Source organism: Eublepharis macularius, chromosome 17 (assembly GCF_028583425.1).
Source record: "Eublepharis macularius isolate TG4126 chromosome 17, MPM_Emac_v1.0, whole genome shotgun sequence".
NCBI classification, from domain to species: domain Eukaryota; kingdom Metazoa; phylum Chordata; class Lepidosauria; order Squamata; family Eublepharidae; genus Eublepharis; species Eublepharis macularius.
The window spans coordinates 31,317,719-31,345,393 of NC_072806.1; the positions used below are offsets into that span (position 1 = coordinate 31,317,719).

A 27,675-nucleotide genomic window follows, 5' to 3' on the forward strand; every position below is an offset into this window, starting at 1 on the left:
AACGGGCAGAGATATTTGGGACCCGTTTACTGCCATTCTCGAGGCTTCAAGTAACTGGGTAACACATTCCCACACTTGCTCAAGCGGATTTTCAGCTGCGCTACACAATCGTACTTCTTGGTCTGCTGCAAAGTTTTTGCCCAGAGATGAAGATCAAGACGTTCGCTCTGAGGTCTAGGCCAGGTTCAGGCATCCTTGACATGCCGCAGTACTGACTCAGGCCTCTCACGACCGGCCTCATCTCAAACAAACCAACCGACTTTCCCCATAGGAAATCATCAGTCTGCGATTCCTGATAAATCGGCAACAGAAATTCCGTTCCCATAGCCAGCACTGTGGGATAACACCTCAAAGCGTCTTTGCACAAAACCACCATTCGGGAGGCTCGCTAGCCAATCCTCATTTTCTGTGCTTCTAAGATTATGATTCTATGCACTACTACTCAAAAGAGTAACATCATGGGATTTGTTTCTAAGAAAACACTCATCAATCCAGGATTTAAGCTGTCCTTGCTCTAAAGAAAATTCAAGTCCTGTCAAAGTCGTGGCTTTAGATTTTAGAAACATACGAAGGAACTTTCTTCACGGCTTTCTTGAAATCTGGAAAGCTTCATCACCCAAATATTAAAAACGCTACTTTAAAACACAAATTCTCACTGCGTTTCATGGCGCGTTCTTTGGTTTGCTTTTAGAATCCTTCACAAACTCACATGCGTTTCCCGGGGGAAGCCGTCTCAGAAGGGCAGAGAAAGAACAGCCCTGTCCCCCCACCTTTGCAAAACATGGCACTGAGTCATGGGATTCATTGAAGCAAGATGGGCAACAGAACAGAGATGGGTACATTCAGGGAGGAATTGTCTGTGCCTATAGAACCTCCATGTACAGAGGCAGGATACCCAGTCCCAGCAGTGTGCGTGTCCACTGTTGGAGAGAGTGTGCCGGTCTAGATGGGACTTGGCTTTGATTGTAACCTTGCTGGGAGCCAGGGCCTGTCTATTTTTGACAAGTATCACTTTCACTGTCTCCATCAACACTCTCGGCAGCAACCAAATCCAGGCGCACAATTTTTAAAGGCCGCCTGAATCACAGCAACAAAAGGGCTTGCTCTTTTGTCTCCTGCCTTCCAGCCCCACCTGTCAGTCAAGCCACCGTGACAATGGGATGATGGAGGCCACCTCCCCTCCTGCTGAAAAAGGGCAAAAGCCAGGCCAAAAGTTAAGATTTTACTCCCTCTGGCACTAAAGCCCCTCCAGGGTTGCAAACAGAAGGCCATCTGCCATGCCCTGCCAGCTGTCCTCAGGCCAAGGAACTCAAAAGAGCTGAGAAGGAGGCAACATTCCCTGCCCCTCCCCCATAGGGTTGTGAGGTCAAGGTTGGGAAATTCCTGGAGATTTGGGGGGGTGGAGCCTGGAAAGGGAGGGGCCTCAGTGGGATATAATGCCATAGAGCCACCCTCCACAGCAGCTGTTTTCTCCAGGGGAACTGATCTTTGTCACCTGGAGATCACTAGTAATTCCAGAAGCTCTCCAGCCACCACCTGGAGGCTGGCAACTCTACTCCCCCAGCATACTGAGATCCTCAGCTTCCATTTTAAAAAGGCATCTTCCTAGTCCTCAAGATAGGCCTGGAAGAGCTGACCACTTACAGGCAGGGAAACACAAGCAGCTTTCCAGAGACCAAGCTATGGCAGCAGTTTACAAAACTCAGAGTTAAGCCAGCACAAGCAAGTCTCAGTGTCAAACTTCATCACTTTAAATGGCCTCAGCTTCCCCCTTCCACCAGCTTGCGATAAGGCATTAATACTGGCCTACTTTACAGGGCTGTTGTAAAAATTAGACAATGCATATAAATGGCTCAGAACACTCAAGCACTAAAAATGTGATCGTCATGCATAAACTGTTCACTACTGATTAATAAAAATGTAGGCTGGCTTCACAGTCCCCAATTCAGAAAAAAAAAACTACTGCCCTTCTGGCAGATTATACATGGGGGTGCCGCCACCCCCAGCCACCCCGGTCTCCCGTTCCCCATGCTGTATAATGATGCCTGCTTATTTTTAAATGAGCAAAGCATTTGAGCGCACAGAGCGCATGAAGATTCAGGGAGACGCCCCAATGGACTTTTCACAATTCAAACCGCCGACAGCCTTGGGCGTGTTCTGAAAGGAGGAGGATGGACTGTTATTGTTCCTGGGGCTGAAGGCAGTTGGGCCACGGCTGATCCAACGACGCAGCGAGGGTGGAGCTCTTGCTCTGTGGGTGGACCATGAAGCCATGTGACACACAAGAGCTTGGGGCAGAGACTACCAAACGCCCAGATGTTCTGCCAAACTGTCTTTCCAGCGCCGTCAGTTCTCTCCTTCTTCCATTTGTGACCTACAGCAGACGGACGGCCTGCAAACTTGACGTCGCTCGCTTCCTCCTTCGGGGTTTCACAAAAGGGTCCTCCCAGCCTGATCGCAGTGCCGACTCCCCAGAGGCCAGGGGCCATTTCTGGTGTGTTCGGACACAGAATCCAGCTGGCCAGAGTGCCTTCGGATGCCCTTTATCGGCAGCCAACAGGTGGAGGCTGCACTCTGTAATCCCCTTTGCCCATTTGGTGGGACTATTATTATTTTTTTTTTAAATCAAACTGAAAAGATGGAGTCCGGAAACCCCGCCCCGGCTTCCACAGAAACCGCAGTGCCCGCAATCAAGGGGGCGTCGCCTGCGCATGCCGCAATCCCTCCTTTTCCAGGGTTAGCATGCTCAGGGACGGCCGGACGCTATAGAGGAGGTGATGAATGGGTCATTCAGGCAGCTGTCAGTGAGGTGGCAAGCAGATGGCGTCCTGAATGAATGACGAGCACTGTGCACACCAGCGCAAGCCACGGCCAGCCAGAAAGAAAGGGGAGGGGGAATATTCCTGGGGCTATCTGGGAGGGGGAAGGGGTGCAAGAGGACCCCTCTTGGTCTCACAATTCTGTCTTCCAACAAGGAGGACATTCAGAAATGTCAGGGAGGGGGGGGGGGTTGATGGCAGAGATGTGAAATATGTGGAGGGGAAGACAAGGAGAGTGGATGCATTGTGGGCTGGACAGAGAGGCTGTTAACAAAGGTCTGGAAAAAGCAGTGTGTGTGTGAGTCTGCGTGCGCACAAGCACACCTGTTCTGGCAGCACGGGAAAGATATGGAGGATTGTGGGATTCTAAATCCAGGGTTCAGCCCCCGAACCTGCTTTTTAAATACGAAAACTGCCTCTGCCGGTTCACCCGAAGGGGTAGGTGTGTTGCAAAATAAAACAAAAGTCTAGTGGGAGTAACAACATTTACTTATAATATGAAATAATATATAATTCACAAAGGCTCATATCGAAATAAATGTTGTGAGTCTTTAATGTGCCACTGGGTTTTCAGTTTTATCAGGCCAAACATCCACTCTTTGGGAAGCTCTTCCGCAGGGAAATGAAGGCACTACCCCCCTCCCCCATCATCTGGTATCCAAAGATAGACTATTCTTGACCGTGGAGCTCCTGTGCCATTTGATATCGGTGAAGCTCCACTCAGAAAGTGCTAAGAGAATATCTGAGCATGCGCCAAGCGCTTTGCTGTTCCAGAGTTACCACACAGATGCACAGCATAGACAGGATAACCCCTTTCCTAAAGCAGCGGCCAACTGTACTCTGATCAGGAAGCACAGCTGCACCCACTGGATCAGTTCCAAGGGAAATCTCATTAGGCACAATTCACAATCACTTGGAAAATGTATATGCTGCCTTCTCATAGACCTGCTCAAGGTGGCTCCCAAAGTTAAAAAAAAAAGAATACAAAAAAAATTTAAAACAAAATGACCCATAAGCCAGCCATAAAAATGAGCATAAACGAGCACAAAAACAGCACAAGAAATTCAGCACCCTAAAATCATAGCCATAAAACAGTACTCAGGCTAAAAGCAGAAAAGAGATGGAACTCCTCATTTAAGAGCCACGGTAAAAAGAAAATGTTTCAGACTTGCATGGAAAGGACATGGAAGAGCCCCCAGGCGAATTTCAAGGAGAAGGGTATTTCGGAGGCAGAGCCCGTCAAAGTGGTTCATACCCTAGTTCACTGAAACTAGGATTAAAGCCTGCCAAGTGAGCTCCTGTCTGAGGCAGGGGGCTTCCTCGCTTCTGTCCGTAGCTGCAATGCTAAACACAGGTTTCCTTCCGTTTCTACCCTGTTCTGCAATCAGCCGTACGCCCCTTCTGACAACCTGACTTTTCCAAAAGAATTCTGAGTACTGTAGTTTGCCAAGAGGTCCTGAGAATTCAGCTAGAACAGCTCCACTTCCATGTGACCCTCAAACTACCATTTCTCAGCAAGAAAACGTCCACACCAATTTGAATGTTTAGCAAGGCCTCCCCCGCCCCCCGCCCACATCCAACAAGGTATTCAATGCCAGAGACCGCACAGAGGCCTTCCCGTACCTCTCCAGCCACGAAAAACAGCAGCGGGGCCTCCTCGTCTTTGGCTCTGTATTTGGCGATTATTTTCTCAGCAATGGGCTGGATGAGCTGCTTGGCTGCTTCAGACTCCCCATCGTCATCAGAATCTGTAAGGCAAGGCAAGAGAGAAGGCAGAGGGAGGTCAGGATCCAATTCACAAGGAGGAGCTTTTGGTGTGTGTGTGGGGAGGGGACAGCAGGCCTCTCTGAAGCTTCGCATAAAAGTCTGGAGAAAATAAAAATTCCCCAGCAGCTTCGAGGATCCAGGTCCTAAGTCTGTTCAGCCCCTGTGTTCTTGCAATTCATGACAAGAGGACAGTGAGGCCCAGAGACTTTCTGGACTTTATTTAAAAGGGAAGCCACAATGCTCAGAAGAGCACAATTTTCTGCTAACTCCATAATATACTGCAGCTTTTCTGTACTCCTCTGTGGGCGGCATCCTGCAGAGCAACCCAGATGCTGGACAGGTAGACTGGCACCATCGCCATCCACTTTGAAACCAGGAGATGTTTGCTCTTCCATTTTCTCTATCTATGGAGAGAAACCAGTAGCCTGTATTATTTTAGAAAGCCAGCATGGTTATGGTGCTTAGAATATTGGACTAGGATCTGGGCGGGAGATCCCAGGCTCAAATCCCCACACGGCCATGGAAGCTTGCTGGGTGACCTCGGGCCAGTCACACCCCTAGCCTAACCTACCTCATAGGGTTGTTGCGGAGTAAAATAAAGAAGATAATTACGTAAGCCTCCTTGGGCCCCCACTGGGGAGCAAGGTGGGGTATAAATAATGTAAATAAATATTATGATGGAGCGTGGCAAGAAAAGGACCATTACTCGGGGTGGGCGCATCGGACGTTGGATGGCACAGTTCAAATGCTCAGTAGGGAAAAAAAGTGTTAGCAGCTCTGGATGGATTATCTAGATTAAAAACTAAATGATTCAAATAATATTCATTCCATTTTTTTCTGTTTTTCAAACAAAGGAACGGGGTGAGAGAAAGACCCCCGGAGCATTTCCTTGACCAAGTTTCACATCCGTCAGGCCAAAGGTCAAACCACCGTGACCTGCATGTTTAAACCAGCCAGCACCCTATTTCCTATAGCGGCCAGCCAGATGCAGGGCACACAAGTCTATGGTTTCAAGCAATCAGGGGTAGACTGCCTCTGATCCGGGAGGCTCCATATAAACTACCATGGGTGCCGATAAGATCAATTACGCACGTGGACTTCATCCGATCCCCTTTTCCAAGTAGACATAAACCTGCAATCGGCAGGTTTTGCAGTGTGAAGTTTAATTCCACAGAGTGATTTTTAAAGTACTGAATTAGGACCTGCTTCCCACTCCACTTAAGGGCAGCCATGGCAGAGGCAGGGCTGTTAAAACCTTCCTTGTCTCAAGCCACCTGGAAGGCCAGCGGCCTCTGCCCTCTCCCCCCACAACACAAGAGGCTCAAAAGCAGCTCAGTTCAGAAGCTGCAAAAAGAAAGCTTTGATTTTTCTGAACTCAGCTGCTGCCTAGACTTGGGGCGGGAGAGGGGGCAGTCCTCCGTGTCCCAGGAGGGATTCTGGGGGGGGGGACCTTGTCCACCCCACCCTCATATTTAAAACAGAGGACGGACTCCGGGAGCAAACCTCGGCTGCATCCGTGAGATTATTAATGGGATTAATTTCCCCACCAGCCCAGAAAACTGGCTCCAGTCCAGTTTCTTGCCTTCTGGCTGACCTCCCATGACTTTCAAGTAGGTGGCAAGGCCTACGATGCAGAAACGATTAAGAGACAAAATTGCATTCACACAGACACACAAACACACACTCCAATCCACAGTGCTTTCTCTAGCTACTCCGAGGCCCCCTTTGTTTGGTCAAAGGGTGTTGTGACACAAGGGAGAAAAGAGGAGGGCATCATAAAATACAACCCTTTTGCCAGAAGAGCGCACTAGAGCGGGTCTCCAACAGCACGGGCGGATGGGGGGCTTTCTAGAGTCAATTTGGGAAACTTGCACAGAACAACAGCCACAAGCTGTGATTCCACAAAAAACACAGAGAAATGGTAGAATGCAGAATCCGTTCTTGGTGCAAGAGCCTGAAAAGAACTGCTTCGATTGCTTCTTCCAAGTCTCCAGCTCTTTCGGTTGGGAAGGAATGCCTGAAAAGCAGACATGGTCAGTGGCTGCAAGTTCAAATCTCGCTTCTCCCACAAACGCACCAGGTGGCCTCAGGAAAGCCATTCTCTCTCAGCCGTATTATGGAACACTGCCCTGCCTTACAGCGTTGTTGTAAGCTGGGCTTTTTCTCAGCTGGAACGCGGTGGAATGGAGTTCCGGAACCTCTTGAAAATGGTCACATGGCCGGTGGCCCCGCCCCCTGATCTCCAGACAGAGGGGAGGTTAGATGGCCCTCCACACCAATCTAAACGCCCCTCTGTCTGGAGATCAGGGGGCGGGGCCACCGGCCATGTGACCATTTTCGTCAAGGGAGATTTAAACTTTAAACCCCCCACCCTTGTTCCAGCTGACCCAAAGTGACATCATTGGCCCTGGGAGCGGGCGCACATATGGTACCAGGGGCACCACCTCCTGCCAAGAGTTGCCCCCCCCCCCCGTGCTGGCAACCCACTGAGTTCCACCACCTCTTTCCCCAGAAAAAAAAACCCTGGTTGTAAGAATCACAGAAAGATCATTTATGGGAAATACTCTGACCACTGAAAGCGGCAAACGTGGGATTTGTTTTTCTCCCCACACACAAGGCCAAGGTTTGAAAATGGAGGATTGACAGCTACGGGCCACTCTTGGGGCTAATTAGGAGGGCTTGACGTTAGGTCCTGCTCGGCCACAATGGGGTGCCCCGACATTTGCCATATGGAGCCATTTTGTGAGAAGTGTCCTCAGTGCCCGGGCCCATTTCCTGCATTCATCTCCCCCTCCCCAACTCAGCCCACTGAACTGCCCCCCCACAGGTGCTCACTGAGGTCTGCTGAGAAAGCAGCTCTCTGCAGAGCTCTGGGTCTATCATTAGGAGGACAGGAGCCATCAATCACCGAGGAAGGGAGCCAGACCAGCTATTCCCTCCCCAGCCTGTGAAAGACAGTGGGGGGGTGTGTTCCTTCCTGTTCAGTCAGCCTCTGGAGTTCAGCTCTACTGAATAAATACCCAAAGCCACAGCAAGGCTGAAAGGGGGGGGGGCAGCAGCAGGTTATGAATTACTTATGTGCAGGGAAAGGTGAGCAGAGGCAGCCAAAACAGCAACGAGGCAGGAGGGTTTTATTTCCAGGCGGGAAAAGAGACATCGCAGCTTGTCAGGCCGACACTCATCCCATTTCCGTATCTGCTAAACAAGTTCTGTCTTTTTATTGTTCCAGAGCCCAACGAAACGTGACAGCAACAGATCCGGGTGCTGAAAGCCGGATCAGCCATAAAGAAAGTGGGGCAGGCACATTTGGTTATAGCAGCAGACACTGCTGCGGATACCTTTCTGCTGACTGGGAAGGAATCCACTTCCGGCAAAGCGGCCACTGAGCCTCAAAGGCGCCTGCCACAACACATCTGCGAGTTTTTTAAGGTGCCACAGACTTCTTTTTTTGGTAGAAGCTGGGAAGGCTCAATGCAGCAGCAAGAGAGGTGTGAGTCAAAGGGACTCTGCCTTTTGACGCCTTGTACACTTTTCCTACAACTGGGACTCTTGGACAGCAGAAACAAACCCAGGCCAGGCCAGGGAGTCAACCAAGAGAAGGGGGAGAATTCTGTATCCCTTATCCGGATAATAACAGACATAGTCCTTCATTTCTGTGCCGTTTCAGCAAGTCTGGACTTTCAAAACTATACACACACACACTTCTCCAAACATACAGACATATCCTGTTACGAAGAAATGTTTACATAAGGCCACAGGCTTCTGTTCATGATTAAAGATAAACTGTAATCCAACAGTCAGATGGAAGGAGGGGATTGGACCCAATGAAGAAAGAAGTCAGGAAAACATAAAAAATCATTCAATGAAAAAAGCCTAGGGAAGCAGCCAGAATTCTATCCCGCAGTACTGCTTCGCAACACTCAACCCGAGGTGCTGTGAATGCACATTAATTTGGAAATTGAATTTGGAGGGTGTGGCAAGACTCCCGTTGTTCCAAGATGACTGCAATTTTCTGGTAGCTAAAACAATCTGTCTGTAAAATGTGTGCCTTTTCCAGATTTGAAATGGTCGGAAACAAGCCAAAGTTTGCTTCTCGAAAGGAAACAAACAGACGTGAATATAGAATTTCCACGTGGAGAAAAAGCCAAAAGCTTCTTGGGAGAAACAGCACACTCAGAAAAGTGTCATACTCTATGGAATTAAGGCCCAGACTCCTTCCAGGGCCAGCATGGACTGCCAGATGCCTCTGCAAAAGTCTGCCAGAGGTCCAGTTGGCTCTACATTGACAATTTGGCTGAATCTAGAGATGACACAGAAAGAATGGAGCTTTTCTCCATTTCATAGATCCAGAGGAGTTAGCCGTGTTAGTCTGCAGTCACAAAATAGTAAAGAGTCTAGTAGCACCTTTAAGACTAACCAACTTTATTGTAGCATAAGCGTTCGAGAACTACAGCTCTCTTTGTCAGATGCATTGTCAGCTTTCGAGAACCACAGCTCTTTTCATCAGATGCATCTGATGAAGAGAGCTGTGGTTCTCGAAAGCTGACAATGCATCTGAACTATGTTCTCAAAAGCTTATGCTACAATAAAGTTGGTTAGTCTTAAAGGTGCTACTGGACTCTATACTATTTCTCCATTTCGTTCCACTCAGTACAAAACACAGTGGGTCCAATGCCCTCACTTTTGACTGAGCAAGGGATGTGCAAATCCGTCCTTTTTCATATTTTGACGCTGTCAGTGTTTTTGTTTTGCCCAGTGCCCCATTTATTTACTTCCTTGACATCACTTGACATAAAAAATAATGCTAAAAACTGTGTGACTTTGTTATGCCCCCTGCCAAAAACACCTAATGGATTTGCACAAGCAAGAACCAAATGGGGATTTTCCTAGTCAAAGTGGCAGGACTGCCAAATTCAACAGCCTTCTTAGTTGGGCCATCGGAAACTTGCAAATCCTGTTTAATCAGAAAGGAGAAAGTGTGTGTACACACACTCTGGAAAATGACACTCCTCAAACCTCTTTCAGCTTTGTTATAAGCTACGGCCCATCTCTGCACAAAAGTGATTGCTGGGAGCTCCAAAAACGTCTACCTTCTTTCTCCCTTCCACCATGAATCCTGCAACTTGTTTTCAGGACAGAGAGGGGCTCCGAGCTGGAGGGATCGGCTTGTTCAAGTCTTGCCTTGGCTACTAACTCACAATGTGGCCTTAAGCAAGCCATTATCTCTCTTAACCAGAACCTCCGCAAATATGATATGGCACTAATAACACTAGCCTAACTTCCAGGGCTGTTGCTAGGATTACAGAAAGAATGCATGCAAATATACAACAATGGGTCTGAGTACCGGAGGTGTTCACATCATCTGAGTGGTACAGTAAATAAGAGGGCTGGACTTAAATTAGAGATTCTGGATCTGAGCTGCTCTCAGTCTAATCTACCTGACAGGGCTGTTGTACAAATAAATACAGATAACCCCACATCCTGGAAGGAGGGGAACAGGATAAAACTTACGATATATAATTGCATCAACAGATTTGCCTCAATAGCCAAAGCAGCAGTTTGAGGCTGCCAAAGAAGAACAGTTTGTGATGGGGCGAGCTCAGGGAATCCCTGCACGTGGCGAAGAGGAGCTGCCTTTTGAAATGCTTGGCAGACACATAAAAGATTGGAGATGAAGGGTGAGATCAAATGGAACACAAAGATCTCATTACACGGGGGGGGGGGCAGATTTAATGCTTGCCCCCTTCTGTCCTGGGATTGCAATGCTCACAAACCCAGAGCCCTGGGAGAGCTTCGATGCAAAAGCCACTAGAGGGAGGAAACTGGCCCTGCACCGCAGGGGGGCAACAAACGATCTTACATTCAGGCACAGCGTGAGGTCTTGGAATCAGCTTCAAGGGGGGCAAGCAATGAATGCAGCTTCCAGAACCGCCATTCTCAGAAGAGTAATGGGGCATAGTCCTCAACACAGTGCGAAACAGCTCATCCGATTAACATACTAAACATCCCAGGATTGGGGGGAATTGTCCGGGCAAAAAGCAGCCGCCAACATCTCTGCACTCTTGCTTGGCCAGGAATTTCGAGGGAGTGGGAGAGAAGTGAAGAAGATCACTCAGGGGTGGGGTTGGGTATCACTGCCTGGTAGCAGGCTGAGGGTCAGGAAGAGAGGGTGTAAACTGACTTGTGGAACTTACAGCCACAATATGGGGTGACTGGCCACGGTGGCTTTTAAAAGAAAGGACGAGGCCAATTCATGGAAAGGGAGGCTGTTAGGCATGACTGAAGATCAAATCTCCATTTACAGAATTCTGGATATCAGTTGCTGGGGACCCAATAGGGAGGGCTTCCCCATTTTCTAGATTTTCCCAGCTCTTGATGGTAAGCAGGGCTTTTTTTCAGCGGGAACAGGGTGGAACGGAGTTCTGGCACCTCTTGAAAATGGTCACATGGCTGGTGGCCCCGCCCCCTGATCTCCAGACAGAGGGGAGTTTAGATTGCCCTCTGTACCATACGGCGTGGAGGGCAATCTAAACTCCCCTGTGTCTGGAGATCAGGGGGCGGGGCCACTAGCCATGTGACCAATTTTGCGGAGGGCGATTTAAAATTTAAAAAACTCCCCCCCCCTTGTTCCAGCTGACCCAAAGTGACGACATTGTGCAGTCCTGAGTTCCACCGCCTCTTTTCCCAGAAAAAAAGCCCTGATGGTAAGTATCCAAAAAACATCTGCCGAAAGCCAGGGACTGGACTCCGTGAGCCTGGCTTGGTCTGATCCTGCAAGGCTGCTTTTATTAGTCTTTGGGGAGAATGCTCAACCGAGCACACTGTTCACCCTGAGCCCGAAAGCAACACACACACAAAAATTGCGAATCAACACACATGAAGCTGCCTTATACTGAATCAGAGCGCTGGTGCAGCAAGGTCAGTATTGTCTGCAGCAGTGGCTCTCCAGGGTAGAAGTCTTTTGTATCACCTGTTCCCCGGTCCTTTTAACTGGAGATGCTGGGGATTGAACCTGGGAACCTCTGCATGCAAAAAGGAGGCTCTTCCACTGAGCCATGGCCCCTCCCATCGACTCAAATGGACTCAAGTTCTGCTCCACCAGCAGCTAAACTCTGCAGTTGAAAAAAGAGACTAAGCACCTTGCAAGATGCCTCCTCCTTTAGCATCCTACTTCTGCTAGAGACAGGGAAGGGCAAAGCAGCAGGCAGGGGATGAAAGCCATCAGAAATCATATGCCACCTTCCACTGCCCCCATCACCACAAAGCAGGGTTCTCGAGCACACCTCTGCACTCACAGGTTTCTGGATGCCTTAAAACAAAAGCTAAGATTCATAAGAATTCAGAACGCCGTCAAGTCATAGCTGACTTATGGTGACCCCTAGTGGAGTCTTCATGCCATGAGGCTAACAGAAGTGGTTTCTCATTGCCTGCCTCTGCAACCCTGGTCTTCTTTGGAGGTCTCCCATCCAATTTACTAACCACGACTGATTCTGCTTAGCTTCTGAGATCTGATGAGATCAGGCTCGTCTGGGCTATCTGGGTCCAGTAGGAAGTGCCCCTGTGGAACAGCGGCACACATGCCAACATGCACAGCCAACTGTGGCTATCACCTTCCCCAGCGGGGGTACAGAGCAGAGGGGTGGGGGACAGGGGAGAGGTGGAGGGGAGTGTGGCAAGGGTAGCCGAAGGCAGAGGCCAGGGGAGGGGGTGGTGGAAACCAGGAGGGGGTGGAAAATTAAGCCCAGCTGAGGGACGGTGGGGAATTAAGTTCAGGAAGAGAGAAGGTGACTGGGACGGAGAATTAAGACCTGGAAGGTAGCTGGGTGAAGGAGGGGGAGAGGCAACGGTAAGGAAAGGGGGAGAGAGCCTTTCCACTGGGACTTCCAGGGTTCCATACCCACAAAAAGAACGAGGCACGGGCCCTCATTCAAGTGCACAGCATTGGCCTCCGTCAGCTCCAGGACCGGCTTGGGGTGCCAGGGGAACTCCCGGCAATCCAGGTCGTTCAGTACTTCCACCCGGCCTTGCCGTGTGATCACCTCTCCCTTTGGGTCCAGGATGATGAGAGTTGGGATCCCTGCAGCAGAAAACAAAGCCGGGGAGGGGGAGGAGAAGAGGAAACAGAAACGTTTTAATCTCCGGGATGGTGATAGCAATGACGGGGAAGCCTTTAAGAGCCCCCTTCCGTTAGCAACCCCCTCCAAACAGAGCCCTGAGCAGGTTGGGACCGGCATATCTTCGGGACCGTCTCTCCCTGTATGTTCCCCGGTGACTGCTTCGATCAGCAGATAAATGTTTACTGGTGGTCTCCGGTCCTAAGGAAGCCCGCCTCACTTCAACTAGGGCCAGGGCCTTTTCAGTCCTGGCCCCAGCCTGGTGGAACGTTCTGACAATGGAGACCCGGGCCCAGCGGGACATATTATCGTTCCGCCGGGCCTGTAAGACAGAGCTGTTCTGCCAGGCGTTCGGTGGTTGAAGGGGGGTGGTGTCATGTCGGCCTCCCACCTTTGGGGTGGGGGGTTCTCCCCACCATTGCACTTTAATGTACTTGGTTAATTTATTTTATTATTGCTTATTGTATGTTGATTTTAGAATTATTGTTTTCTTGTTTTTATTGATTTTAACTGTTGTTCACCGCCCAGAGCCCCTGAGAATGGGTGGTTTATAAACTGAAATAATAATAATAACAACAACAACAACAACAGAGCAATGGAAAGGAAGTTGGCTAAGACTGCACAGAAGAGAGCCAACTCCAGGCAGAAGACAACGACAACCCGAGATTGCAGTGAACACACACACACACACACAGACAAGGCACCGGGGCTGAAAAGGGTTTTTAGCCCCACTCCAGTTCCACACCTGGGGTCTCTGCTGCTGCTGAATTACAAAGCAGACCTTCGAGCCTCAGCCTCCCCAAATCGTAACAGTGTATGTTCTGTGCTTCCCAGGAAGTCATTCCCTGTCTGTTGTTCTTGAGGCCGACAGCCTTGGTCAGGGGGAGGGAATGTCACCAAGAAGACAAACTCCTGCCACTGGTTATGAAGGGAGCTTGTTTGGAGCTGGGCCAACAGCCAAGGCCCTTCCTGGCTCTCACCAGCCTTTAATGGGAGGTGCTGTTGAGGGCTGACCTTTCGGCATGCAAAGCGTGGACTCTGCCACTGTGCCACGGTCCCCTCCCAGTTTCAAACACCCAAAGGACCACACAAAGCTGCCTCCTTGTACCAAGTCGGAGCGCTGGTTCAGCCAGGACAGCGGTTCTCAACCAGTAGCAACCCACGGTCTCCCCCGTTTCCAGGGCTTTTTTTCTGGGAAAAGAGGTGGTGGAACTCAGTGGGTTGCCCTCAGAGAAAATGGTCACATGGCTGGTGGCCCCGCGCCCTGATCTCCAGACAGAGGGGAGTTGAGATGGCCCTCCGCGAGGGCCATCTCAACTCCCCTCTGTCTGGAGATCAGGGGGCGGGGCCACCAGCCATGTGACCATTTTCAAGAGGTTCCGGAATGCCGTTCCACCGCGTTCCAGCTGAAAAAAAGCTCTGCCCATTTCAATTCTAACGCTTTTGCAGACTTCCATGCCCGTCACTGCCAGCTCACCACATGCCAGGCTGCCCGCTTTCAAAGTGCACAGCAAGCCGCAAGGGCCACAGAGGCCTTTGTCCTCTGGTGTCCTCTTAATAGCAAGAACCGCATCAGCTACAACTTTCAAAGCAAAATGAAATCCTGACTTCACCTCTTGATTGGAAGGGACTTTGTGCGGGAGGCAGCAAGGAACTTCCTTGGGAAAAAACTTGCAGAGCTGCTCATAGAAACAGACCTGCCTCACAAAAAAAAACATGGTCATAGATCCAGAGGAGTTCGCTGTGTTAGTCTGTAGTCACAAAACAGTAAAGACTAACCAACTTTATTGTAGTATAAGCTTTTGAGAACCACAGCTCTCTTCGTCAGATCTGACGAAGAGAGCTGTGGGTCTCGAAAGCTTACACGACAATAAAGTTAGTTAGTCTTAAAGGTGCTACTGGACTCTTTTACTCTTTTACACCCTTTTAAAGAAGGGGAAGCAGATTCCATCCTAGAAAACTGAGGGGGCCACATTGCCACGTTATCCAGATGGACAGGACAGGACTCATCTTCTGTGCTTATAAAGGGCTCGCAGCCCCCGAGAGTGCTCTTGCGGATTCCCAGCGATCCTCAAATACCAGTTGGGGAAACCCTGATCTCGGAGGTGGTACCAACAGTTTTTCTCTCTCCACCACAGAGCTTTTACCACTCTTAAGAGAAACAGAAAAAAAGGATCGAGCCACGTTTAAACTGAACCTACCGTGAAAAGGAAGGTTGCTTTTAAAAATCTCTTAAATAAATAAAAGCTGCATGCTTAAGAAGTGCTGTGGGCTTGAGAATATCCACTAAGTCAAGTTAGAACATGATCCTGGCATGCTGGTTGTAAAAGAACGCACTGATCCCGTGCCAGCATCTTTTTTATGCTCTATCTTAGATAAATACATGGCGGATTAAGGAGACTGGCTGGCACCCAGAAACAGCCCCTCCTATCCAATAGTCTACCTCACAGAGCTGTTGTGAAAGCAGAACACAGTGAAGGGAAAGCACTTAGTAAGTAAAAACAAAAAGCCATATAAGCGGTCACATGAATGCTAGCTGGAAGTCCAGCTGCCAGAAATAAGAGAGGGGAATGGATTTCGCCACTAGGAGTGATTCCGCACACGTTGGATAATGCACTTCCAATCCTCTTTATAGATCATTTGGAACGCATTTTTTTGTGCGCAGAACAAAAAATCCACCTCAAACGATGGATAAAGTGCATTGAAAGTGCATTATCCAACGTGTGTGGAATCACTCAATGCCCTGCTTTTTGTTCTGGGGGGGGGGGGCATCAGGAGGCCCTATCGTTAAAAGGGCAAGGTGTGTCCACTGCAATCACCCAGGACAACTAAATGGAAACTTCGTGGTCAGCAGTAGCCTACGTCTCACCACCCCCTGCCTGGGACAAACAGCAAGGGGCGGCCCTCCCCTTCATGCCCTGTTTGTGGACGCTCACAGCCCAACCTGGCATCTGGCCGGCCACTACCGCAAGGCTAGCGTATATGGGCTTTGCTTTGATCCAGCCAGATGAGGAAGCCCAGCACTGGGTGGTTGGGGTGGGGGCATTCCAGCTCCGTACTCAGTATCTTCATCCACGGCTCAGCCAACCAGCTAGATGCACGCCCTCTTGAGTCTCCTCTTCCGGCAGGGCCGTTCTCTCTGCTCTTGCCTCTATTCCTGAATCAAAATTTGATGGATGCCTGGCCCTCGTAGCCACCTGCCGTTCAGCTGTCCTGGAATTGAGTTTCTCTGTGTGGGGCCAAAGGACGAGTCTCTGTTTCAGGCCTCGTCTTTCCTCCCTCTGCATTTGCAAATACAATCTCTTTGGAGCCAATAGCCAGCTAGCGTGGGGGGGGCGGGCCTCCAGTGCCTGGCGCCTGGCCTGCTCCAGGCCTTCCTTGCCCCTTCCCTGCTGCCACTGGAGGGCTGAGTGACAGACTGCTTGGCTCTCTCTGGTTGCCACAGGAGGGCGAGAGTTCAGCAATTTTGGACTAGGCCTGGAACCTCCCCAGGACTAAACAGAGAAGATGCAGAAGAGAGAAAGGAGGGGTGGGGGAGAAATGACACACATCTCACTTTAAGGGAGGATGGCAGAGATAAGGACAGGGGGGAGGACTCAGCAGCCACCCCAGCCCCTTTGGGGTTTTCCAAGATCTTCACACACCGCTGACCTCAGTCATTCTTACAATCCCCCTACAAGGTAGGCCAACAATAGGGAGATAGTGGGTTGCCTAAGGCCTTCTACAGAATCTATGATACTGGCAGGATTCAAACCAGGGGCTGCACTCAGATAATGTCACTTTTTAAGCCACTGCAATAAAAAGGAGGTTAAGAAATTGATTGAACTAGATGCATTCACAGAAGAGAAGTCCATTAATGGCTGTTCTATCAGATGGCCGAGTAGAACATCTGGGTTCAGGTGCAGTATACCTCTGAATGGCAGTTCGTGGGGGGGGGGGGCAACTGGAGGAGGCTTTGGGTCCTGGGCCTGTGGCCTGAGCCTTTTGTAGTCCCTGCGGAAAGCAGGGTGGCGGGTCAGACGACGCCTGGCCTGATCCAGCAGGGCTCTTCAGAGGTCCCTGTTTGCAAACCTTCAGGGCTAACCATTTAGCACACGAATCAGGAATAAACTGCCAGGGCATTCTGTGAATTCTGATACCCCACGTCAACCACTAGTTGTAAGCTGTAACCCAGTTTTTAAAAACCGTTTTAAATGCATCGACGGAGGGGATTCATTTTCATCCACTGATTTTGCTTCCCCTCTGCTGGTCTTCTGGAGGGTGCAATCCGCAAATCCCCTGCAGAAATTGGTTCAGGGCCTCAAACTGGGAAGGGTTTCCAGGGCACAAGCTCGCCCCTCCTGCATCAGCCCACAGAGCCAGGCAAGCTCTGTCCTGTGGCTCCTTTTTGACAGGCCCTGACTGACGAGCTTGGGTGTGGTAGCCGCTGCTGCTCTCACCCCCAGAGTGGGAAGGGTGGCTTCTTGGCCAGAGACAAAAACCACCACAGGGTGGGGTCATCGTCTCGTTTCCTGTCCCCAGGCCTGATTCAACACACAGAGTGACTCGCGGAGGAAACGCCAGAGCTGGCTTTAGAGAAGCTGTGATTGCATGTGGAGTGCCACGTACAGCACTGGCCATTCCATCTCAAAGGGATGCAGAGAAAGATCCAGAGCGGGTGGGCGGAGGTGCAGCACCTTCCCTACGAAGAAAGGATGGAGAGTTTGGGGGGCTTTTCAGTTTGGATTAAAAAGGCCAGTAAAGGGAAACATGAGGGAGGTTTCTACGATTACCTATGGAGTACAGAAAGTGGAATGGATCCAGTTAGCCTGTAGTAGCAAAATAGAAAAGAGTCCAGTAGCACCTTTAAGACTAACCAACTTCATTGTAGCATAAGCTTTCGAGAATCACAGTTGTCTTCGTCAGATGCATGGAGAAAGTGGAATGAGAGCTGTTTTCCCATAACAGTTGTAGCCAGTGAAGGTGATGGTCTCTAAAAGTTCTTGCTAGGTCAGGCCCACAGTCCATCTAGACTTGCTTTCCGTAGCGGCTGACAAGATGCCCCAGAAGGTCAACAGCATTGGCCCAGAGGTCAGAGGCCAAAGCGTTCCCCAGTTGTTTAGTCCCCAGCAGCTAGCATTCAGAGATATACTGCCTTTGAACATGGAGGCTTCTTTTAGCCATCCTTGCAGATAGCCACCGACAGACCTCTCATACATGAATTTGTCTAACCGCCTTCTAAAGTCATGAGTATTACTACATCCTGTGGCAGTGAATCCCACTGGTGAATGATGTGCCGTTCAAGCAAGTACATTATTTTTTTCTGTCCTGAATTTGGTGCCCATTAATTAAGTCTTCATACATCATATACTCAGTTTATGGAATTCTCTCCCATGAGACATGGTGATCGCTTCTGCCTTTGATGGCTTTCAAAGTGGATTACACACAAAATTCATGGAGGAAGAGAGTGTAACAGCACCTCCCAGTTTTGACAGCTAAATAGAACCTCCAGAATCAGACGCAATCTCCATCCTCTAAGTACAAGATACTGAAGGCAAGAACAGGAATGGGTTGTTGCCTGAGCCCTGTTTGCGGGCTTCTCAGTAATATCTTGCTGGACACTGGTGGAAATAGTTTGCTAAACCACACAGACTCTGGGTGTAATTCAGTGATCAATTGAAGCAAAGCACAACTTGTCAAAAAGTTCTTGGCTAGAATTTCAACTCAGCCATGCTCCACATGACACAGATTTGCAAGTAGCCCCTTTTGACTGCTTTTCTGGGGCTATTTGCTCTCCGCAGATAAGCACTTGAAAAATGGAGGCTATTTTGGCTCCTTATTTGCAAGGCTGAGATTATTATATCTCTGGGCCAAATGACATATTACGTTTAATGCATGCAGCCCCGTCTCCTGGGCATATAACCCCCTCCTGGAGCCATTTTGGATTGGAAACGGGAGCCTTTTTCTCTTATGCTACTGTCCCAATCTGAATCAGGCCCATGCAGCACTTCTAAACTGAGTTGCCATGGGGAAATCGCAGCTGGCATCCTACCGCAAGTCCTTGGAACATGTAACGGAACAAGTAGTTTGATCTTCAGTACTTTCCTACCAGCCTTGTAAGGTTTCGAGAACCACAGCTCTCTTCATCAGATGCAACTTTATTGTAGCATAAGCTTTCGAGAACCAAAGCTCTCTTCGACAGATGCAACTTTATTGTAGCATAAGCTTTCAAGAACCACAGCCCTCTTCGTCAGATGCAACTTTATTATAGCATAAGCTTTTGAGAACCACAGCTCTCTTCATCAGATGCAACTTTATTGTAGCATAAGCTTTTGAGAACCAAAGCTCTCTTCGACAGATGCAACTTTATTGTAGCATAAGCTTTCAAGAACCACAGCCCTCTTCGTCAGATGCAACTTTATTGTAGCATAAGCTTTCGAGTACCAAAGCTCTCTTCATCAGATGCAACTTTATTGTAGCATAAGCTTTCAAGAACCACAGCCCTCTTCATCAGATGCAACTTTATTGTAGCATAAGCTTTCGAGAACCAAAGCTCTCTTCGTCAGATGCAACTTTATTGTAGCATAAGCTTTCGAGAACCACAGCTCTCTTCATCAGATGCAACTTTATTGTACCATAAGCTTTCGTGAACCACAGCTCTCTTCGTCAGATGCAACTTTATTATAGCATAAGCTTTCAAGAACCACAGCTCTCTTCGTCAGATGCAACTTTATTGTAGCATAAGCTTTCAAGAACCACAGCTCTCTTCGTCAGATACATCAGACGATGCATCTGATGAAGAGAGCTGTGGCTCTTGAAAGCTTATGCTACAATAAAGTTGGTTAGTCTTAAAGGTGCTACTGGGCTCTTTACCTTTTTGCTACTACAGACTAACACAGCTAACTCCCCCTGGATCTATCCCCATGGTCAGATTCTGGATTCCTTAAGGCCTCTCTTTCTACTGAGCTCAAGATGGAAGTGAGATTTGAACCCAGGACACCTCCACTCACAGCTTGTTCTCCCTCCAAATCTGCATTTCTCCTGATAAATGTCAAGGTCCAGTGCTGCCACCACACTGCCTGTCCTTTTTTTCCCTGTTCTCCTCTGAAGTAATCCTCCAAAAAGACACAGGGCAAGCAATGCGGGTGTCCCTTTTGTGTTGCCAAGGAACCACCTCAGGGCATCTTAGTCTGCTTCAAAGCCTCATATGAAGGCTGTGCTTGAGAGCAAGAAGCCACCATGGGAGGAAAGACTTTTCAAATGCTTATGCCCCAACCCTGCTGATCCAGCCTGGAGACAGCTGAGGCTCCCACGCAACACTAGTGGAAAAATCAAAGAAGAACAGTGAGCCTGGTTGAGTCCCCAGAAAGTCATCCAAGGAGAATCCTCCGGGAATTACTAGGGCACAATTAAGGGGGGGGGGACTAGAGAAGGCTATTTCCCCTTCCTTGAGAAAATACAGGCTTCAAATGAAATGACATTTGCCAGTGTAAAAGACTTCAAACTGTGGCTTTGTCCATGAGTACTCCTGGCACATTAAGGGCTGAACACAACACTCTAGTTAGACTTTTGGCTCTGTACCAGGCCAGGGGGGTGGGGATGGGGACTCCAGGTCTGAATTAGCCCCTTTTTTCCTGTTGTTCATTATGAGCATAATTTTTTTTTTAAAGGAGGTACTACAGACGAAACTAGGACAATTTGCGCTTTCTGCTCTAAATGACTGTTTTCACATTTAGCCTCCTTACTAATTTATTCCTAATTCCTTAATACCTTTTCGGTGCAAACATTGTTTATGATATTGTTTGCTATTTTGGTGTTTCTAAGAGCCATTCGGGATTTAAAATCCCACCCCTCTAAACTCGGGTCTGGCAGCACCTCAAAGACCAACTAGATTTCCGGGTATGGGCCGTTTCCAGACGGTTGACCTGCACCCGGGACATCGCGCCACGTTTTGGATCGTGCCAGGGAAAACACGGTATTTCGCATTTTCCCTGGCACTATCTGAAACGTGGCGCGACGTCCCGGGTGCAGGTCAGCCGTCTGGAAACGGCCATGGACTTTCAAGGGTCAGAGCTCCCTTTATCAGAAAGCTTGAAACTCTGGAACACTCATATCCCGGAAATTTAGTTGGTCTTTAAAATGCTACTGGACCCAAATCTTGCTCTTCTACTGTAGACCAACATGGCTACCCACTTGAAACTATCCCCCCTCCCAAATTGCACCCAATTAAGTTTTCTGGAAGGGGTAGGGCCAAAGAAAAATCCATTCAATAAGGTTTTAGGTGTTTGAAGCATTTCACCTAAATTTCTCAGAAAAACTTTAAAACAAGCCTGTAATCCCCCACTTTTTGGAATTAGGCAGCAATTACTTCTGGGGTAACCAAAAAACGAGGCATCCTGGGCCCTGAACTAACCGGGAGGGAAGAGAAGAGAGGCACATGCTTTCTCCCCCTGTACAGTGAATGGAAGCATTCAGGCACACCCAGATAAAGCTCTTTGGGTTGGTTTACATTCCCCCTCCTCTTGCTTTCCCCTTAAACACACACCTCCAGGGCACATTGTCAGAATAACAACAGAACTTTGTCACCCCTCCACTCAGCCAGGTCTCAGAACAGAAACTCTGGAGATTGCATTTCATTCAGCCCCACAGAAACATTCCTGAAAACTGATGCTAAGTAGGAATACCTTCCAGCGGCAAGGGACAAGGAATACCTCCTCGAAAGCTGCTGCTCCAAGAATTACGGCTGCCTGCACCCCCAATGAGCTGAATCTTGCAGGTCTGCAGTGTCTTACTTTTTCTCAACAGAGGGATGGCAGCCATCAGGGGAAAATTATCTGCCCTGACCTGGATGACCCAAGCTAGCCTGATCTTGTCAGATATTGGAAGCTAAGTAGGGTCGGCCCTGGTTATTCCTTGGATGGGAGACCACCAAGGAAGTCCAGGGTTGCTACACAAAGTAAGGGGAACCTCCTCTATCTGTCCCTTGCCTTGAACTATCCTATGAGGTTGCCATAGGTCAGCTGCGACTCATGGCACTTTACACACACACACACTACCTTTGTGATCTTCAGTAGAGGCACAGTAAGCCACTTTTCTCTCCCCCCCAACAGTTTTGCTGATTATAGCCTACTGCCTTTCTCCCATAGAACTTACAGGGAGCCATAAAGAACCCAGCCCGTTCCTCTGTTCCCTAGCTGCACCCCTTCCTCTACAGAACTTTGCCCTAGGCACCATTTCTTGGTGGTGCTCAAGAAACAGAACCCCAGAGATCTGCTTCATCTTTCTATCTAAGGATGTACGAAAATGAGCAAACAGGAGACTGAAAACACCCCCGCTACTGATTGTAATCACCTGTGCTTTTTGTCCTACCTTGGATGCCGTAGAGTCGGTTAAGACGTGAGCGCCTGGCTTCGTCAGCATACGGGACTGCCAGCCAGGGCATCTCGCTGAAATACTGCTTAAAAGAGTCCTCAGACCTAGAGGGATCAAAAGGAAGGAGACTGGCATGACGGATCCAACACAGAACCAAATCTGGATTTAACATTACAAGCCAATGGGCCAGATTCTGCCCTTTTGGTGCAGCTGCCCTCCCCTCCTGCCCAATTACAACAGAGATTCTACAATTCAGGACAGGGAAAGGACTGAGGCAGTATGGATAGACAGGCATCAAGGAAAAGGGAGAACCAAGTGAGAACCAAGTGAGAATCACTGCTTCTATTTCTTTTTTTTAAAATGAGAAAGCAAGTTTCTAGCCCTTTAGGACTGTGAAGATGTACTTGAAAAAGTGTTTCCGGTGGGCACCTATTTTGATGTGCAGTAGAACTGCAAGATTTAAGTCCAGTAGCACCTTAAAGTCCCAATGAGATTTTCAGGGTATAAGGCTCTAGAATTTCCCCTTTCCTTGGTACTTTAAAAAAAAAAATCATGGAATACCCATGACCCTGTTCCTGCCTATCCATAATGCATTACATCCCTAACCAAGTTCTGCACTTCTTCAGAGCAGCAGAATACAAACCATGCTAGTCGGGAGGCAGGAAAAAGATGCTAAAAGCTATTTGGAAGTTCTTCGGTATCACTGAAACAGGCTCTGGCAAGGAAGCAAGGGGTGGACTTAGAACCATAGAATCGGAAGGTACTTCCGGGGTCATCTAGCCCAGCCCCTTGCACAATGCAGGAAATTCACAACTACCTCCTCTGCCCCCCTCACACACACCCAATGACCTCTGCTCCATGCACAGAAGGTATCTACGACAAAAAGGACCACATGTTAAATGTACGAGTAACAATAATTACAACCATGTTTGTAATTCTCCTACTACACAGTTGTAATTAGTGCTAGTCTACCATGCACAGAAGATGGCAAAAAAATCTCCAGGATCCCTGGCCAAACTGGCCTGGGGAAAATTGCTTCCTGATCCCAAAGTGGTGACTAGCATTACCCTGGGCATGTAAGAAAGGGCCATGAGAACTTAGCACTGATGTAACCCTTCCTGCCCTCCCTCTCATGATCTGCCTAGGTTTACTTGAACCACAGACCTTCCGGGAGCTGGTCTGGAGTTTTACTCCAGGAAAGACATGGGACCATCTGCATTCAAAGCCGTGCTCTTCCCTTGAGCCATGGCCTTTGTGATTCACTCTGCCTACACTACTTTCTTGACTTTGAGGGTCTCCCTACGCCTCCCATTCAGGCTGCCTCGGCCTGCTTGTCGGATCAATGATTTTGACTCAGCTGCCAGTTGGCTGCTACAGCTCAGCCCTGTGAGAAGGGCAATGGACCACTCCAAGAAAATCACAAGCGGGGAAATTGCTCTAGCACACCAGTGTTTACTTGCGCATCCAATTCCCCCACCCTCTGGCTTCTGGAGCTGAAAGCACGTTGCCATTTCCTGATGCAAGCTTCTCACTGAAGACTTAGGGGCTAGAAACTTGCATGACTTTTTATTTAAGATGAAATATGAGGTTAGGAGGGTGCCTGAACTCCACTGAATGTGGAGTTTAGCCAGTTTGGTGTAGTGGTTAAGAGCGGCAGGGCTCTAATCTGGAGAGCCGGGTTTGATTCCCCACTCCTCCCCTTGACGCCAGCTGGGTGACCTTGGGTTAATCACAGCTCTCTCAGAGCCCTCTCACCCCCACCCACCTCGCAGGGTGATTGTTGTGAGGATAATAATAACACACTTTGTAAACAGTTCTGAGTGGGCGTTAAGTTGTCCTGAAGGTTGTTATATAAATTGCATGTTATTATTATGTTATTTTTATTATTATGTGCCCAAAAGCACATTCCGGCCTCTAGCTTGTCTGGCTGTCTTCTGTCAGCTTCTCAAAATACAATGAACAGGTCACCCACTAATCCACCCCACCCAGCCAAAAGCAACTTGCCATTCACTCCCCTCACTGGTGTCACACAAAAGTGGCATTACCTGTCTGCACTAACAAAGACAATCTCGAATTTTTGTCCCCCGTCCTTGATTTTCCGATAGGATTCCACCAAGACACGAGTGAGGCTTCTGCAGGGAGGGCACTGCCAAAAAAAAGACGCAGCAACGATGCTGAAGTACTTTCATTGAGTCAGGCTGATCCACAGCCAATTGCCTGGTCCCCTCCAGGGAATGGAAATCGCTTCCTGATGTGGGGAAAGTTTTTGGTAAACTGGGAAAGAGTAGGGGGTAGATATATTGTTGAACGCTTTCACAGCTGGAGAACAATGGTTGTTGTGGATTTTCCAGGCTGTATCGCCGTGGTCTTGGCATTGTAGTTCCTGACGTTTCGCCAGCAGCTGTGACTGGCATCTTCAGAGGTATAGCACCAAAAGACAGAGATCTCTCAGTGTCAAACTCAAATCTGGTTCTGACACTGAGAGATCTCTGTCTTTCGCTGCTACACCTCTGAAGATGCCAGCCACAGCTGCTGGCGAAACGTCAGGAACTACAATGCCAAGACCACGGCTATACAGCCCGGAAAATCCACAACAACCAGTAGGGGGTGGGTTGTCCTCTTTCCGGATTCTCTGAGCGCAAGCAGGTGGGCTGCCAAAACACTCACTGTGGACAAGCCACGTTGCCAAGCATCCTCCCACATTCCCCCAAACCCCCCTCCTCAGTTTTGAGAGTCAGATCCCGACTTACCCAATGTGCAGAGAAGTAAACACCAACATAGGAGCCCTCCAGTGTGCTGCTGTCAAGAGACTGGCCTTTGTTTTGGACCAAAGGACCAGCAACCACCTCTTGGAAGGGACGGGGACCCCACGGGAACTCCAGACCTGGCACGGGTAGAGAAGACAGCGGAGGGAAGGAAAAGCAAGAGTGTGATAGAGCACCCCAACCAGCTTCTCCTGCTTTCCAAAGAAATCCCTGGCAGCATTCTGCACAACGTAGAGGTACCATTTTCAAAAATCCCCACCCATCCTGCATCAAGGCGGTCTGCTGCAGAACTCTTGTGTGCACACCCACCCAGGGAATCCGGGGTACATGTTTGGACAACAGCCTCTCTCAGCCAGTGACAGTTCCACAGTAAATTTCTTGGCTAAAGCCGCAGGAAATACATGCTTTTTTTTTTTTACACTGGCTCACAGCCAAGGCTCTGGCAGCAGATTGCAGGCAAACACACACATAAAATAAACACACACATAAAATACACAACAGGCACAAAAACGTAAGCAAAATTAAACTAAGTAAAGAAATCATAACACAACATAAAAGCATGAGCAGTAAAATTCTAAAAATGCAATATACAACTTTTAAGAATGTTTTAAACTGCCGCTAAGAATAAAACTTTAGTAGTGGATTAAAAAAATAAAACTTTTACAGCCAATAAAGTAGATACTGTCAAATTTTGCCGTGGGTAAAACAATTCACTAAATCGGTGCAAGAAAAAAAAAGAGTTGCACTTACTGTAACCACTATTCATTGATGTCTTCTGTGAAGGCACACATAGGATCAAGAGCCATACTGCCGATTGGCAGGCCTGCGAATGCGCAATCCCATGTGGGATTGCACAGAAGACAGACAATGAATAAAACAATCCCCAAGCTTGTGACCTGCTTACTTGAGGCACCAAATTAAGGACCAGGGGTTGGGGAAACATTTGGCAAAAAGAGAGGTAGGCAAAGAGGGGTGAGAAGGGAATTCCACATTTCAGGTAGATGCATAGTACCACAACCTCTGCAGATCTCTCCTTCCAGATGTTACAACAAAACCATTTGTGATGGGCACAAACCAAACATTTTCTGGCTGCCCTCATGCCTGGGTACAACTGAAAGTTCCCCTGTTTCAAAAACCATGAATCGGTCTCCAATTTGCAGTGATATCTGAAGGCAGGCCCCTGGGCCACCTGGGCTTTGGTTAACCCCACGATCCAGAATTCTGGCCAAACCAGGGCAGTCAAGGAGGATTACATACGCTGCATGTGCAATTTTACCTTCAGGGTCGTCTCGGATTACCAGGAGGCCATTCTGGCACACAACTTTCCCAGTGATGGCATCTATAAATATCAGCGAGGGAATGTTGGAGACTCGGAACTTGTTCCAGAGTTTCAACTAGAAGAGAAGGGGAGGGAGAATTTAATTTAATTTATTGGATTTATTGTCCACCCTCCCCGCAAGCGGGCTCAGGGCAGGTTACAACATCAACAACAGTACAATAAAAGAAAAAGCATAAAAATGCACAATAAATAGGGAATAAATGGAAACAACCACAATACAAAAGTTAAAACCATCCTATCCACGATATGGCATTTGTAGTTTCACAAACAGTACACTCTGACACCCAGATATCGTGGGGTACAACAAGAAAGGTTAACCAAGATTGAACGAGCAGAGCAAGACGGGCCAAAAAAGGCCACAGCAGGAAAGCTGGTCGGACAGTTCGCCCATGCCTCAACCACAGCCTCAGGCTGTGAAAAGCAGACCCAGAGCCAAGCTACAAGCGACGCCTGACACAGGTTGGACACTTGTCAGCTTCCCTCAAGTTTTGATGGGAAATGTAGGCGTCCTGGTGTTGCAGCTGTAATGGAGAGCCAAGCTGTAAAACCAGGATGCCTACATTTCCCATCAAAACTTGAGGTAAACTGACAAGTGTCCAACCTGTGTCAGGCGTCACTTGTAGCTTGGCTCACAGATGAAGGGTGGGCAAAGAATCGACCGTAAGTCCCTGTGCAGGGAGAAAGGTGGGGCAGAATTGGTTTAATGACTAAATAAAAGGAAGCAAGGAAAGGAGGGAGGTTATCTTTATGGATCATCTTCCCATGTCTCTCCCATCCAACAGTGGCAGAGTATGTAGGAGGCCCCATGTTCGATCCCTGGCCCCTCCAGCTAACGCATGTCATGTAAAAGGCTGAAGAACATCAGCTGGTCAAAGGAGCCAAGATGAGCTAGAGGGGCTCATGGCCCTTTTCAAGGCAGCAGAGGACCTGCTTTACATGCACAAGGTATCTTCCGTTAAGGGGTCTCAGGCAAAAGCTCTTTCAGTTCAGAGGGATCCTGAAAGGCCATTGCCAGTTGGAGTAGGTGATGCTAATAGTCTATAAGGCAGGTGTGCACATCAACCAGGTATGTGCAAGACCAGCCAAGCTGCAAGAACTACATTTCCCATCAAAACTTGAGGGAAGCTGACTCTCTAAGGAACACTTGTGTGAAAACGTTCCTTCCTTTTGCATGAGGCCTTGGGAGTAACTCCTTATTCCTCACCCCAAACAAAAACTAAGCCCACATCCTTTGGCGGGCATCTACGCCCCTTCTCCGTCCCTCCCCTTCTCCCTTCCATTCCCTGTTGCCTCCTCCGGCATCAAAATCTAGATTCCTCGGGGGCAGAGGCAAATCTCTTTTATTTTGCTGAAGCAACTCCCTCAAGTACCAGGGCCAACAAAGGCCCTGCAGACGTCACAGACTACCACCAATTTCCCCAACAGCCCCAGATAAAAACCAGCCGTACCATAATGGAGCTTGCAGGATCGAAAACTGGCTACGAACACCACATTTCAGTTTGAAAATCTCGATTTCTGAC

At 48.7% G+C, this 27,675-nt stretch overlaps 1 protein-coding gene across 1 annotated transcript in view; it reads right to left on the reverse strand.

The window, feature by feature from the left end:
- The window catches only part of NXN (nucleoredoxin), a 90,469-nt gene that overhangs the window by 2,762 nt on the left and 60,032 nt on the right, over positions 1-27,675 (reverse strand). The window contains exons 2-7 of the mRNA XM_055001948.1: positions 26,093-26,210; positions 24,802-24,935; positions 24,097-24,197; positions 22,049-22,155; positions 12,484-12,663; positions 4,443-4,567 (exon numbers count right to left, since the gene is read on the reverse strand). Coding sequence (XP_054857923.1) covers positions 4,443-4,567; positions 12,484-12,663; positions 22,049-22,155; positions 24,097-24,197; positions 24,802-24,935; positions 26,093-26,210 — 765 coding nt within the window. The remainder of the gene's footprint in view (positions 1-4,442; positions 4,568-12,483; positions 12,664-22,048; positions 22,156-24,096; positions 24,198-24,801; positions 24,936-26,092; positions 26,211-27,675) is intronic.